The sequence below is a fragment of the Zosterops lateralis genome (assembly GCF_965231275.1).
Source record: "Zosterops lateralis genome assembly, chromosome: 29".
In the NCBI taxonomy this organism is placed as follows: domain Eukaryota; kingdom Metazoa; phylum Chordata; class Aves; order Passeriformes; family Zosteropidae; genus Zosterops; species Zosterops lateralis.
Genome location: NC_139789.1, coordinates 2,039,054 through 2,054,237, shown reverse-complemented (window position 1 = coordinate 2,054,237; position 15,184 = coordinate 2,039,054). Strand labels below are relative to the sequence as shown.

General features: G+C 55.4%; 1 protein-coding gene across 1 annotated transcript in view; it reads right to left on the bottom strand.

The window, feature by feature from the left end:
• Positions 1–15,184, bottom strand: part of ADAMTS10 (ADAM metallopeptidase with thrombospondin type 1 motif 10) — a 53,471-nt gene that overhangs the window by 34,803 nt on the left and 3,484 nt on the right. The window contains exons 2-6 of the mRNA XM_083880037.1: positions 12,365–12,720; positions 6,317–6,476; positions 4,030–4,247; positions 2,740–2,823; positions 2,269–2,414 (exon numbers count right to left, since the gene is read on the bottom strand). Of these exons, the coding sequence (XP_083736163.1) occupies positions 2,269–2,414; positions 2,740–2,823; positions 4,030–4,247; positions 6,317–6,476; positions 12,365–12,720 (964 nt within the window). The remainder of the gene's footprint in view (positions 1–2,268; positions 2,415–2,739; positions 2,824–4,029; positions 4,248–6,316; positions 6,477–12,364; positions 12,721–15,184) is intronic.

Below are 15,184 nucleotides of genomic sequence, written 5' to 3'. Positions count from 1 at the left end.
TTTGGGGACACCCAGAGGGTGAGGATTGAGGATTGTGACCCCAGAGCTGGTTTGAGGACACCGGGCAGGACCCTCCGGCCCCACTCTCCCCACTGGGGGATGAGGGTGGGCGGTGAGAAGTGGCAGCACACGAGGGGTTAATTGTGACACACTGGCGGGGATGGCTCCTGTCCCTTTGGCCCCTGGCACTCCCTGGAAGTGCCCAAACCTCTCCCCTCCTCTCGGCAGGAAACCGAGCGAGAGCAAAACATTTGTTGCTTTGTTTTGAGCGAAAGCCTTTAAAGCCTTCGGAGGCTCTGCTTTGACACGTCCCTGCAGGAGAAAAAAGCCCCGAGCTCAGCAAGATCTTATCGGGACACCGGGAATTTATTGGGGCCGGGGCCGGATGCGCCGGGCGCTGTCCAGGCTCCGCCAGCGGCTCCGGGCTGCCTCAAACATCTGGAGGGAGGACGGAAAGCTCGGAGCCGGCCTTTGCATCCCACACGGGGAGGGAGGGAGGGAGGGCAGGAAAAAGCTGCAGCCCCCTCGGGAGGGAGAAAATCTGGGGCTGAGGGGCCCTTTTGTCTCATCCATGGGATGTTCAGGATGTTCTCGTGCTGAAGCAGGAGCAGGAGAGCAGCGCAGGGATAAAGGGAGCGGCTCCCACTTGGAGGCTCCCCTCTCCAGCACTTTCATTTCCTGACTTTCTTCTGCTCTGCAGGAGAGGGGGGAAAGGCACAAAATGATGTTGGGTTTGCCTCTGGCCCCTCCTGGGGTGTTTGGCCTCTGCCCAAGCAGGGATTTGTGGGCACTGAAGGGACAATCCTGGACACAGCCCTGGGGAGCTCAGCACTCCCTCCACCCCTCCTGCAGCCTGCGGCCTTCAGCTGCTCTGCCATTCCCTCCACTGTCCCTGTCATCCTCCCTGTGTCCTTCCTTCTGACCATCCATCCATCCTTCCATCCATCCGTCCATCCATCCATCCCACATCCATCCATCCATCCATCATCCATCCATCCCACATCCATCCATCCATCATCCATCCATCCATCCATCCATCCATCCATCCATCCATCCATCCATCCATCCCTCCATCCATCCATCCCACATCCATCCCTCCATCTTTCCATCCATCCATCCATCCATCCATCCATCCATCCATCCATCCATCCATCCATCCCTCCATCCCTCCATCCATCCCTCCATCCATCCATCGCTCCATCCATCCCTCCATCCATCCATCCATCCATCCATCCATCCATCCATCCATCCATCCATCCATCCCTCCATCCATCCATCCATCCATCCATCCATCCATCCATCCATCCATCGCTCCATCCATCCTTCCATCCATCCATCCATCCATCCATCCATCCATCCATCCATCCATCCATCCATCCCTCTCACACCTCTGCTGCCCCAAGCTCGAGCACACATCAGCTCTGATGTTTTATTTTGTTGTCCTGCATGTGCCAGCTCAGAGCCATCACACAGATCTCGGGGTCTGGTCCAGCATCCAGGTCCCCCTGCTGACCTCCCCTGCTGTGACAGGAGCACAGGGACATCCAGGTCCCCCTGCTGTGACAGGAGCACAGGGACACTGGAAGGGCAGGGCTGTTCCAAGGACAGAACTCATCCCAACACGGAAGCATCAAAAATGAGCTGAGCCGCATCCTGAGCTGGCTGGAGCCAATCACTGTCCTGAGATCCTGCTGGAATCCTCTCCCCCTTTCAGAGCAGAGGCTGACAGGGCTCTTCATCCCAGCAAGAAGCTCCAGCATTCCAGGGTGGGCTCCCACATGTGCCCAGTGTTGCAGAAATGCCCCGTGGCTGCAAACTGAGCCATGAGAGCCCAGCAAGGTGTGAGGGAAAACTGGAGGGTGACAACAAACTGGAGTGGAGATTGATAGTGAACTGGAGTGGAGAGTGACAATGAACTGGAGTGGAGATTGATAATGAACTGGAGTGGAGAGTGATAATGAACTGGAGTGGAGAGTGACAATGAACTGGAGTGGAGATTGATAATGAACTGGAGTGGAGAGTGACAATGAACTGGAGTGGAGATTGATAATGAACTGGAGTGGAGATTGATAATGAACTGGAGTGGAGAGTAATAATGAACTGGAGTGGAGATTGATCACAAAGTGGAGATTGATCACAAACTGGAGTGGAGGTGATAAACTGAGCCGGAGGGTGATAACCATCTGAACTGCAGCAATCTGTACCCACTGAGTCAGGGATGAGCCCTCGGACACACCTGGGGACAGGTGCCCCCCGGGCAGAGCTCACCTGGTGATGAGCACAGCGGTGTCGTGGTTGGCGATGCCGTTCTCTGGGATGGCGTTCCCGTTGCCATTCCTGTTCACAATGGATTTCTGCCACTTGCAGAAGCTGTCCAGGGATTTCCCGGCGTGGTGGTTGATCTCCAGGGTGGGCTGCAATGGAAGCAGCAGGAGAGTGTGTTCCCAGGAAAGCTCTGTGGGAAGGCACTGACACCACTCCAGACACCCCCAATTCCTCATGGAGGCCATGGGAAAGCAAGAAAAGTGGGACTTCAGAACTAAAACTGCTTAAACGTCCCTAAAGTCACCTTATCATGGAAAAAATCAGATTCCCAGAGGTCTCCTCAGCCCAGTCCTCAGGGGGCATTGGGAGGATGTGGAGCACTGGGGGGAATTGCTGGGAGTGACACCCAGGGGGGGCACAGAGCTCCTGAAGGGAAGGGCAGACACAGGACAGGCTCAGCAAGGCCCAGCTTACCTGATCCTCCGTGAGCAGGATCAGCCGGGTCACCAGGATATTGACAATATTGCCCAGACTCGAGTCCTGGAAAAGTTTGGCAACCTGACCTCCAAGAAACAAGAAAAGAGGAGTCTTAAAAATGAGCTCTGTGGCCTGGGGAGGGCTGGGCACTGCAGGGAACCGGGGCTGGGGTCTGAACACATTTTTGGGAGGCAGGGATGGGAATGGGACTCCACACCACCACTTGAGCAGCAAAATCCCCCAAACCACGGTCAGAGCTCGCTGTCTCCGAGCAGTGAAGCCAAAATCCCGGAGCCCAGGTGGGGCAGCCCCGGAGATGGGGATTTGCAGAGGGGAGAGCACAGCATCCCTCGGGGATCGGGAGGCCACAGCATCCCCCAGGAATGCGCCGCCCCAGGCGGGTGTTTGGGGCTGTTTCGGAGCAGATGAAACGCTTCCAACCGGGATTGTTTGAAAATCTGGCGTCGGCTTTAGAAATGCAAAGCGTGAAAAGCGATCCTGCGGAGGACGGGACAAAGAGCCGTCACACAGGGGCTTTCAGAGGTTTGATGGAGAACTTCCAAGCCCATCTCACCTCGCAGGAGGATCCAGCGCGGCCGATTGAGGCTGTCAATGCCTCCAGCCCGGTCTCTGCCCCAGAGCAGAACCGCTCCTCGGGGGGGGATTTCTGCCGCCCCTCTCTCTGCTCAGCCCCCAAGCGTGAGAGCTCCCTGTCCTTATGCTTTCCCATGTGTTTCTCAGCTTGCCCGGCCGCATTTGCAATGCTAATTTGAGCTGAGAGATGCCGCTCAAAGAAAGGCTTTTGTTCTCACAGCCCGGGGTCAGACAGGCCAGAGTTTACCTCTCCAGGCTCAGCCTGGCAGGATTTTTGACCCCAAAGCCTCGCTCTGAGCCTGGGGAGAACCCACCGCCAGCCTGGGACAGACCCGATATCCCCCCTGCGTGCAGAAAACTCCCCTTTTCCTATTGCCATAATGCTAAGCCTTCTGATGACAGTTTACACACCTTCCTGCAAAGTCTCTCAAAACAATCTATATTGTTTTCATTCCTCTCGGTGATGGACTTCTGGATTGACCACTGGGGTCAGAGAGGTGTTCCTCTCAATGACCAATCCTTGACCAAATCCCAAATGCTATATAAACCCTAAATCATAATAAACCTCCCTTCTTTTCCCTGCTTCTACCTGACAGGTGAGTGTGGTTCTTTTTGTGTCCCTGACTGTGATATCTTCCCAACAGGGACGTTGGGGGCGATGGGCAGTTCTCCTGGTGCGGGTATAACACTTACAATATTCATGATGGCCAGGATGTACTGCTCGATGTCCCTGCGGCCGTGGTACCCCACCATCATCTTGTCGGCCACCACCAGGGTCTCCACGTAGCGCTCGGTGCTCACCGACCTCTTGAGGGGCAGCTGTCCCCGCTGGCTGTGGTTGCCCGAGGGCTTCAGAGGGGAGGGTTTCAGCGTCCTCAGCCACCAGTGCCGCCCCTTCCAGGGCTTCTCGTCTGCAGGAGGAGGGAACGGGATGGTTCTGATGCTCTCCCGGCTCCCAGGGCTGAGGGGTGGGTTGGAGGGGAGGAAAGGCCATGGAGGAGCTCTGAAGCTGCACCAGGGGGAGTTCAGGCTAGAGGTCAGAAAAACCTCTTCACTGAAAGAGTGATTTGGCACTGGGATGGTCTGCCCAGGGAGGTGGTGTTTAAACCATCCCTGGAAGTGTTTAAAGAATGCCTGGACGTGGCACTCAGTGGTTTAGGTGATGGGGAGGTGTTGGCTCATGGGTTGGACTAGATGGTCTTAAAGGTCTTTTCCAACCTAGATCATTCTGTGATTCCATGATTTGTGCACCACGTGTGGACCCAGAAAATGTCCCAAAGTCAGTCCAGGGTTGTGTCAGCCCTGCTGGCATCTCCTGTCCCCTCCTGCCCAGCAGATCTGTGCCCAGCCCACCACAGCCCCAAACCCCTCTGGGCTGCCCAGCCCTGCCCTCTCCTCTGCCCCAGGGTGGGTTTAGAGGCTGCACAGCCATAGCTGGAGAATGAAGCCCTTGCAGATCCTTTCCTCTTTCCTTTTCCTGCCAGGACCTGGATTTAGGACTTGGTTTTTCCACCCCAGGAAGGGCTGCAGCCTCAGCAGAAGCCGCAGCAGCTTTATGGGACTTTGCTTCAAGTGCTGCTGATCCAAGCCTGGGGATGTCCCCAGCAGAGCCATCAACCCCAAATCTCCCACCTGGAGACCACCACAGGACAAGGGAGGTGACTGGGAGACCCCAGCCCTGCTCCTGCCCTGCCAGCACATCCAGCTGGATCCCTTCCCCTGCTCTGAGGCTGCACCATCACATCAGTGAGGCTGGGAACATGAGCCTCAGGCAGCCCCAAAACCTCACGGCTCCAGCTCCTCCAGCAATCCAGAGGAGCTCCTGCGGGTGTTCAGGGGCCAGGGGTGGTGGGCAGGACAGGGCAGGGCAGGACAGGACAGGACCAGGGGATGGGGTGGCCTTGCTGGAGCCATTGCACTGTGGTTGTTCTAAACTCCTTTTGGCCTTTGGCTCCCCCTGCACTTCTCTGCTTTCCAAGAAGCAATTAGGAGCGGGGTAAATTATTTCTGGAAGCTGGGGAATGTGGCAAAGGGTCAGCTGGAGGGGAGGCTGCTGGGGCTTCACCCAGTGTGGCTTTGGGGGCTAGGATTGGGGAGGCCAGGGAGGCACAGGGAGGCTGCAGGGACTCTGGTGGGTCTGGGGACACCCAGAGAAGGTGACAGAGCCTTCCAGAAGGTGAAGTGTCAATCTGGGCAACTGTCACTGCTGGGGCAGTGGATGGACACCCTGAAGTGACACACAAAGAGGAGCAGCCAGGGCCCCTCTGCAGGGATGGCACCTCCCCTCAGCCTCAGGGAGCCTCAGGGAGGGGCATCCCCTGGGCCTGCAGCATTTTGGGTCAATGGGGAAACTCTGCCTGTTCGCAGGGCCAGGGACTCCAGCCAGGCTCTGGGACAGATAGTGGGAAGGGCAAGGGCACACAGGGAGAGGCCAGGGCAGGTGTTTGGGGTCCTTTTGGAGGTCAAAGCCCTGTAGGTGCAGGAATGGGGTTGATGTGCTGTCACCATTCTCCCTAAACACCCCCAGGGCCCCCTGTGATGGGCCAGGCCCCACATCCCCACATCCCACCCTCCAAGGGCCTTTTCCACCTGGTCCCCACCAGCAGCAGAGTTATCCCAACATGGACACGACCTGCAGCGGCCAAACCCCAAAGCCAAGGCTGTGCTGAGCACACGTGAGCTGTGATTTCCCAACACTCTGCAAATTGGCCAAAGCTGGGAGGATTCTTCTGAAGAAAAACAAGAGGGTTTTTTTTCCCTTCTACTCCATGCTCCATTTACAAATTTTAAAGCCCTGCTGCAAGGAGGAAAGGATGGAAATGGGTAGAAATGGGTAAAAGCAAACAGAGAAAAATCTGGAATTCAGGAGATAAGTTTGGTTCTTCGCCAGGTGGAGCAGAGTGGACCTGTTCTGTCAGGATTTTCCCAGCCTGTTTGGGGCTGGATTGAGGAGGAGGAAGGAGGAGGTGGGAGCACCTACCCATCACTCCACAGGCTGCATCCATGTGAGGGTACTGCAGGGACGAGCGCTTGTACACGACGTGGGGGCTGCCCTTGCCCTCTCCCCCCGTGCTGACGTTGGCTCCAGGGCTCAGGGGCTCGATGAAATATTCCTCCTCATCTGCCACGATCACCCCGTGCTGCAGGAGGGAACAGAGGGGGGGCAATAACTGAGGTGCTCAGAGAACTGGGGGACACCCTGGAGGTTTTTGCTGATTCACCCCGGATTTCTGGGGACTGACAAAAGCTGTGGAGGAATCCTGCCCAAGCACTGAACTACAGGAACCCACAGAGCAGAGGAAACCCAGCCAGATGCCTTGGGACATCTGTGTTCACTAAAGTCCTCTGGAAATCACAGCCTTGCCTTGCTGAGTTATGAATGAGTTGTTTCCTATTCCACCCACTCGGTCTCAGTGGGATCCCTGTGGGAGCCCAAAAATCCCTTCAAACACAGCAGCACTCAGATCTGAGCTCAGCCTCCCCGAAAAACCTTCCCAAGCAGCTCAGGACCATCCCCAACAGCTGGGAACTGGGAGCTGTAATACCCAGAGGCTTTGGGAAACACCCCAAACGTTTCCAATACAAAGGCTGATTAAGCAGAGGCCACCAGCAGAGCCAACCCCCTTCTCCGGAGCCTTGTACACCTGGGATTGGCCACTTCAGTGAGCTCATCTCGGGTTTGCTCCCTTATTTGTTTTAGTTTTTTATTTTTGACTGACTCAGTGGCAGCTGTGAGCCCAGGCTCTGCTGTCTGAGCCAATCCACCTGTGGGACAGTGACACCAGGAGGAGCAGATGGCAGTGGGTGATCACCAACCTCACCAGGTACCTGCAGGCTCCCTCCCCTGTGCCCCCACAACAACATTCCCTCTACCTGAAAGGTTTGAGCAAGGCCAGGAGTTTCTGGGAGCCCAACACGAGCCCTATCCCCATGCCTGGCACTGAGTTTCTCCAAGGAATGTGGTGTCCCATCAGCTGGACTTCACCAGCGAGTGACTGAGGCACAGAAATGTGCCTGACATGGCTCCAACACAATCCCAAAAGCCCAGGAGTCAAAACTCCTGGCTGCCATACCCCTCCCTGTGTGCAAACACAGCTCTGGGTGCAGACACAGCCCTGCCCTGCCACCAGAGATGTTCCCAAGCGCCAGGGACTCCAGCCGGACTCTGGGACAGACTGGTGGGAAGGGCCAGAAGGGCACATGGGGAGAGGCCAGGGCAGATGTTTGTGGGTCTTTTTGGGGGTCAAAGCCCTGTTGGTGCAGAAATTTGCAGAAATGTGCCTGACATGGCTCAAACACGATCCCAGAAATCTGCACCCTTTGGATGTCCTTTTCCAGCTCCCTCTGTGCCTGAGGGACAGGAGCCCTGCTCTGCCAGGATGGGGAGCTGGGAATTCTGTCCCTGTGGAGCATCCCAAGGCCCCTCCATGGAAGCACCTGTTGGAAGACTGGAGGTCGAAAATTTCAGGCTTTCTGTTCCAAAGGGCACTGACCCTCAGGCAGACACTGCATTTGACTTGAGGCCATGGAACAGGCTCTGAAATTGAGTGATGGCACTGCGGTTGTGGGTGTGGAGTTTGAATAGGATTGTGTCATCTCAGAGAGTGGAAAACTCAGATTTGGGTATATAGTAATATATGGGGTAAGATGGAGGATTTTGGGAGTTGTCTGAGTCCTTCTTCTTCATGGGTTTGTGTGGTTTTCTGTAACTGGGTGAAAGAGGTCAGCATTGCAGGCCTTGGGTGGTCATTATTGGGTCAAAAAATATAAATAATACAGGTGTCATCTCATTATTGGGTGATTAGTCCTTAAATAACCTTGGAAAGAGTTAGAGGTGCCCCATTTTCTACCTTGCTAGTTAAGGCTCCCAACTCCTGAGGCCATAAATAGATAAGAGTCAATAAACACCAAATCCGAACACAAAACTGCAACTCCCGTGTATTAACCCAAACCTTGGCAGGAAAAGAAGCCACAACCATCACAAGCAGCACCTGGAAGAGCTTTCCCTGCCGGGTGCGGGTGGGGAGAGCCCTCGGGGCTGTCCCTGTCCCCCCCTGCCCCAGCTCAATGCGGGCAGTGTCTGCGGGCCCCAGGGCTGGGGGATTTCCTCCTGCCCGGGCTCTGCTGCTCTTGGCTCGGCTCCCCCGGTTCCACACAAACAAGGCACTGTCAGGTTCCCGGGGCTCCGGCGGGGAGCCCAGGGCGGGCAGAGCCAGCTGGAAACGCTGCCGGCTCTGGGATGGATGGATGGGGAGGAGGAGAGGAGAGGAGGTCACCCCTGGCCTGGGGGGGAGAGCAAAGCATGTCCTGCCCCAAAATCCAGCCCACTGCACAAGGGATGTTCTCACTGCAGCCTCTCACTGCACACCTTCCAGCAGCCAGGCTTTGGATGTCACAGGAGCCTGAAAATTGTCCCATTGCTGACCCTGAGGGCCGGGCACTGGACGTGACACGAGGCTGGTAAAGGGGGCGGTGAGAGGTCCTGAGGGAGCTCTGTGGTTTGTGGGGGAGCTGGGCTGGATATCCTGTGTGTGATTCACACAGGTCAACTGCAGAGCAAGGAGGGTTTGCACTGTCAGCTCCGACCTCACTGGGAAAGGCACAGCCACAGCTTGGGGCTGCCTCTGGCAGCTCCTGGAGGAGCCGTGGGACAGTGGGGCTACCTGGGTCCATTCCCCCTCACCTGGGTCCATCCTCCTCATCTGGATCCATTCCTTCTCATCTGGGTCCATCCCCCCTCACCTGGGTCCATTCCCCCTTATCTGGATTCATTCTCCCTCACCGGGGTCCATCCCTCCTCATCTGGGCCCCTCCAGGCACTCCTGTTCACGCTGGGCTCAGGGGGCTCCCCAGGAAAGCTGCCCCTGGATCCCTGGCAGTGTCCAAGGCCAGGCTGGACAGGGCTTGGAGCAGCCTGGGACAGTGGAAGGTGTCTCTGCCCATGTCCTGGGGTAGAATGAGGTGAGTTTCAAGGTCCATCCCAACCCAAACCATTCTGGGATTCTCTGGTGAACACCTGGCCTTTCAGCCCATCCTCTGACACAAGACAGAAAAGAGTGGCACTTCTCTGCTCATTGTCTTCTCCTGGCTGTGATTTTTTTGATAGTGGGACATAATGGATCTTGGGATCTTTTTCAGCCCAAGGGATGAAACGCAGGAATTCCAGCTCCTGCCCAAGCTGAGGCAAAGCTGTCTGGGCTGCTCCCTGGAGCCTTCCTGCTGCTTGGCCCTTCTGGCAGCTCAAAAAGTGGAACATTTTTGAAGATGGACCATGTCACCCTTTGTCTCCAACAAAGGCTGGGATTGGGGCTGTCCTGTGCAGGACCAGGATGGGCTTTGATATCCTGGTGGGCTCTTTCCAGCTCAGGATATTCTGGGATTCTGTGACTCTGGGAACTGGGTGACTTTCCCCTGGCTGAGCCTGAAGCCCAGCAGGGTGGGCTGATGTGTTTCCTGCAGGAAATTCCCCAAACACTGCAGCCTACAGAGCCTTGGCATAGCAGTTTCTGGAATGCAACTTTTTCCTCTGCAGGTGATGGAGAGGAACAGCCTGGCCCAAAGGGCCCTTCAGGACACCCCAACTGTGACTCTGGACCTGGAGCATCCCAAATCCTTTCATCTCCACTGGGCACAGGGAATCCAGGTTTTGCAGAGTCCAGCTCTGAGCTTTGGAGGGTTATTTTAACCTGGATCCTTCCAGGAACAGACCCAGCAATGAGGTGTCTTCCCAAGGAGTCACTGGGAGCCTTGGGGTGACAGTGGCTCAGGAGAAAAGTCTCCCTGTGGCTTCCCCAGGAGATCTGCAGCTGCCCCAGGGAGCTGAGAACACAAAACAACAGCACCAGCCCAACACACAGATGTGTGGGGTGAGCTCTGCTCCCTGCCTGGCCTCAGGCCAGGCTGGCAGTGCCTGTGGCTGGGAAGAGCAGCCCCTGGGAGCATGTCCAGAATGTCCAGGGGTTGGGAAGAGGAGTCACTGGAGCATGTCCAGGTATTGGCATCCAAAGCTGACGTGCTGTAAGGTGAGAGCTGTGCTGGGAGTGTTCAAAACCAAAGTGTCTCAAAACCAAACCTTGCAGGAACGGGAATTCCTGAGGGATGTGGGAGTTTGGGGCCAGGAGTGTGCCTGGAGCTCATTACTGTGTTCATGGATATCCCTTCCCTCCTCCTCGTGCTCAGCTCACTCCAGAACCAGCTCAGTTTGTGCCCAGTCACCACCACAGCCCCCAAGTGCCTGTGCAGCAGCACCTGTGCCAAGGTGGGGCAGGGCAGTGCCCCCTCAGCAGGAACCTGCCCCTGGGGACCCTCTTCTGTCCCTTCCAGGATGGGGGGTGCCCTCCTGGAGTGGAGCCTGCTGGGGATGAGGGATGGCACAAGTGGGTCAGTGGTTCCTGGTCACTCAGGGCACTGCAGAACATCTCCTGTGGCAAGTCCAGTCCTCTGTCCAGCTAAAAACATTCCAGACTGCTCTTGCCCAAATCTCCAACCCCACTGTCCTCACTGACCCCAAAACCCTTCTCCCCCATCCTGCTGTGTCAGTAACTCTGAGGGCAGAAGGACAGAGTTCAGGCAGAGGAGAGCTTGTTGGATGACTCTCTGTCCCTCTCTGTGCCTGGCTGCATTTTCCTCCAGACAGCCCTTGGTGCCTCTCCAGAGCTAAACACAGCCTGGGGATGGAATTCTCCCAGTTCCAAGTGCTGCTGGGCCATTGCTTGCCCCGGCCTTGCTGCCCTGAGGAGTGGAAGGGCAGGGGGATGCCAGATTCCTCTGGAGCCAGCAGCACCCAGCTCAGCCTTTGTGAGCACCACAAAATTCCCTGGGACTGGAGCAGAGTTCCCATGTCCAAACAAAGGGCTCGGCAAGCAGGAGTTTGTGCAGCTCGGATGGTTGGCTGTGAGCTGGAAACTTTAGACTCTGTGATATAATGAGTCAGATTCTCATTTCTGTTAATAACCCACAGCACTGTTCTGGCAGGGTGACCCTGCAATAAATCAAACGGGAATTCATTCCCATTTGGAAGCTCTTCCACACTGCCAGAACGCTGCAGGGAGGTGGGGCTGGAGCAGAAATATGAACCTGGCCTAGGGAGCCTTTTTCTACCCCTCCAAGGGAGCCATCAGCCCTGGGATTCACTCACGGGGTATGTTTGCTCCATCCCTCCATCTGGCAGCTCAGAAAATGTGCTGTGTGAGCCAGAAATATCAGAAAAATCACAGAAAAATAGGGATGGAAGCCCTCAGTCTATTCCCAGGGCTGGGAGAGCTAATGAATCATACCTGGAGGGTTTTTGAAAGCCTTTTGTCTGGCCTGCTCCTAAAGATCCCCCAAGATCTCGCTCTCTCCAAGCAACCTAGTCCAGAGCTCAGCTGTTCTTACACTGATGTCCACCACTAAGATTCCTTGCTGATATTTAACACTGGGATGTTCAGTTTGAGCTGTCAGGAGTGGAAAATCAACCATTCCCACCCTCCTTCCTGCAGCCTTGCTGCTTTTGAGGAAATGCCACCTTGCCCCTTCTTGATGTTCCCTTTTTTATATTGAAAACTTGATTATTTTGTGGGTTTTTTCCCTCAGAAGCGACAATTTTTAGCCCCTAAAAAATGAACAGAAGCAACTGGGATCCCTAGGAATGCATCTGCAGTTGGAAGGATCTGGATGTGACATTCCAGCAGCGCTGTGAAATCCCTGCCCTCCTGCACTTCCTCCTCACCAGCACACACAAAACATTCTTTGCTGTTGCTGTTGGAAGAACTTGGTGAGAGCCAGGTCTGGGCACCCCCAGAGAGCCAGGATTATCCCATTCCAATCAAAACCAATGGGAAAAGGCCCAGAAACTGGCCTGGAAGTGAGACACAGATCAGGAACCGCTGTGGATGTGATGAGGGATGTCTGCACCCTCCACCCATCATCACCCCAGTGTGGAATATTCCCGCCTGCCACCAACCCCAAGCTTCTCCCACCACATGGATCCACTTAGTGGAGGATCAAAGCTGTTGGCACTGCCCCTGGCTGGCCAAACCAGACTCACCAGCCCGTTGCAGTTGCTGATGGCCACCTTGGAGCTGAGGTACTGGTCCTGCAGGTGGCCGGCGTAGTGGCAGTCCTCGTGGAAGTCGTGCTGCCAGTCCATGCCATCCCTCTTCCAGTACTCCACGGTGAAGTGCTCGGCCAGCAGGTTGGAGTGCAGGGTCAGGTTGAGCAGGAACTGGGTGTGGTGGGCAGAGACTTTGTAGAAGACCTGCTGCTCCGAGGGCTCGTAGGGCAGGGAGCGCCGCGGCCGCGGCTTCAGCTGCCGGCGCATGTCGAAGGTGAGGAAATCCCCGTTCTGGTCCACTTGGATGGGGAAGGCGATCTCATAGTGATCCAAGCTGGAGAGGAATTCCTCTGGGGAGGCAAGGACACACATGGGAATCACAGAATCACAGAATTATTGGGTTGGAAGAGACTTTCAAGATCATCAAGTCCAACCCAGCCCTAATCCCTCAACTAAATCATGGCATCGAGTGCCACATCCAATCTTTCCTTAAACACATCCAGGGATGGTGACTCCACCACCTCCTCAGGGAGACATTTCCAGTACTTTATCACTCTTTCTGTAAAAAACCTTTTCCTAATATCCAACCTATATTTTTCCCTTGGCACAGCTTGAGGCTGTGTCCTCTCGTTCTGTCAGTGCTGCCTGAAGAAAGAGACCAACCCCCCTGAGCACAGCCACCTCTCAGGGAGTTGTGGAGAGTGATCAGGTCACCTCTGAGTCTCCTTTTCTCCAGGCTAAACACCCCCAGCTCTCTCAGTCGTTCCTCACAGGGTTTGTGTTCCCAGCCCCTCACCAGCCTCGTGGCCTCCTCTGGATGTGTTTGAGCATCTCAATGTCCTTCCTAAACTGAGGGGCCAGAGCTGGACACAGCACTCAATGTCCATCCTAAATGGAGGGGCCAGAACTGGACACAGCACTCGAGGTGTGGCCTCACCAGTGCTGAGTCCAGGGGCAGAATGACCTCCCTGCTCCTGCTGGCCACACCATTCCTGATCCAGGCCAGGGGCCATTGGCCCTCTTGGCCACCAGGGCACACTGCTGGCTCATGTCCAGCTGCTGTCACCAGTGTCCCCAGATCCCTTTCCACTCTGGAATGATGCACAGGGAAATGGCAGCTCCCTGCAAAGGGAATTGAGCACCTGGCACTGCCAGCCTGAGTGCAGCCACAGCCAGTGCAGGGGGAGAGTCAGTGTCTGATGCCTTAAGTTTGAGCTTTCATGTATTTCAGGTTCTGTGCTGCCCAGGGGGGCAGCTCTGAGCTCACAGTCAGTGTCACTCAGCTCTTCACACAGCAGGGACACAAAACAAATCCTTTTCCTGGCCAAGGACAACTTTCAGCCCAAAAGCACAAACAAGGGTGGGCTGGAGGGAGGAACAAGAAGGATGGGACCTCACAGCCTGGAGCTGGAATTTGACAATTAAACCTCAATATGCAAATGGACCAAAACTTATAAAAACGTGAGACCTTGTGACCATTTGTCCATTTTGTGACCATTTTGGGTCCACCTTGGGTGTAGCCCTGGTCAGGCCCTGCCCTGCCCAAGGTGTATCTTTAAAGGCCCTTCAATAAATATCTACTTTATTCTCTAGTTCTGTCCAATCTCTGTTCAAGAGTGGTGGTGGTGTCCAAGGCATCACTGCCACATTCCAAAAATTGGAATCCCAAGGCTCTGCCCAGCCTGCAGGACCCTGCAGGAAATTCCCCAAACACTGCAGCCTACAGAGCCTTGGCATAGCAGTTTCTGGAATGCAACTTTTTCCTCTGCAGGTGATGGAGAGGAACAGCCTGGCCCAAAGGACCCTTTAGGACACCCTGATTGTGACTCTGGACCTGGAGCATCCCAAATCCTTTCATCTCCACTGGCCACAGGGAATCCAGGTTTTGCAGAGTCCAGCTCTGAGCTTTGGAGGGTTATTTTAACCTGGATCCTTCCAGGAACAGACCCAGCAATGAGGTGTCTTCCCAAGGAGTCACTGGGAGCCTTGGGGTGACAGTGGCTCAGGAGAAAAGTCTCCCTGTGATGTCAATCTTGATATTAAAAAAAAAAAAAAAAAAAAAAAAAGAGGGCAACCAGAATTCCTCCAGTGGTGCTGAAAATGAGCAGGGGAAGAAGTCAGACATCCCTCCCAACTCCCCAGCCAGGTCTCTATCTGTGACCCCATCCTGCCTTCCCAGCTCCCTGGGCTGGCTTTTATCACCTCAGCCTGGCTTAGCAGCTCCTCTTGGGGCCCTTGAGCTGAGCCTGTGTGGTGCCACCCAGGCTGTGCTGTGACAGGACACTGTCCCCAGTCCCTGTGCTGACAGGACAGTGTCCCTAGCCCCTGTGCTGGCACAACACAGCTCTGCAGGCTGCCAAACAAACGGGCACCTTGCAATTGCAGCAGAAACTCCTCCTTTCCAAAGGAAAATGTCCCAGGGAGTCCCAGATTGGATCTGAGCAGGGATCTGGCTCTGTCTGAGCCCTCAGCCCCAGAGCCTTGGGCTGAAGATGGGAAATATCCGTGTGCTACTGGACCAGGACAGCTCCTCCTCACTGAGTGTCCTCCTGAAGCCCTTGTGCCTTGAGGCTCCTGTGCCCTCATGGGAGGGGATTTTCCCTCTGTTCCCTCTGGAAAACTTCTCCTGAGCTTTCTGCATCCTATTTGTTGTTGTTTCCTAAGCAAACAGGAGGAGTCTGGTGTTCCAGGGTGGCTGAATTTTGCCTGGCTCCACAGAGGAACCACCTCCAGAGCCTTCCCAGCCATCAGAAACTCGGCCAGCTCCAAACTGCACTCTCACCACAGAGCAGCACTGGAAAGTTTCATTTCCCT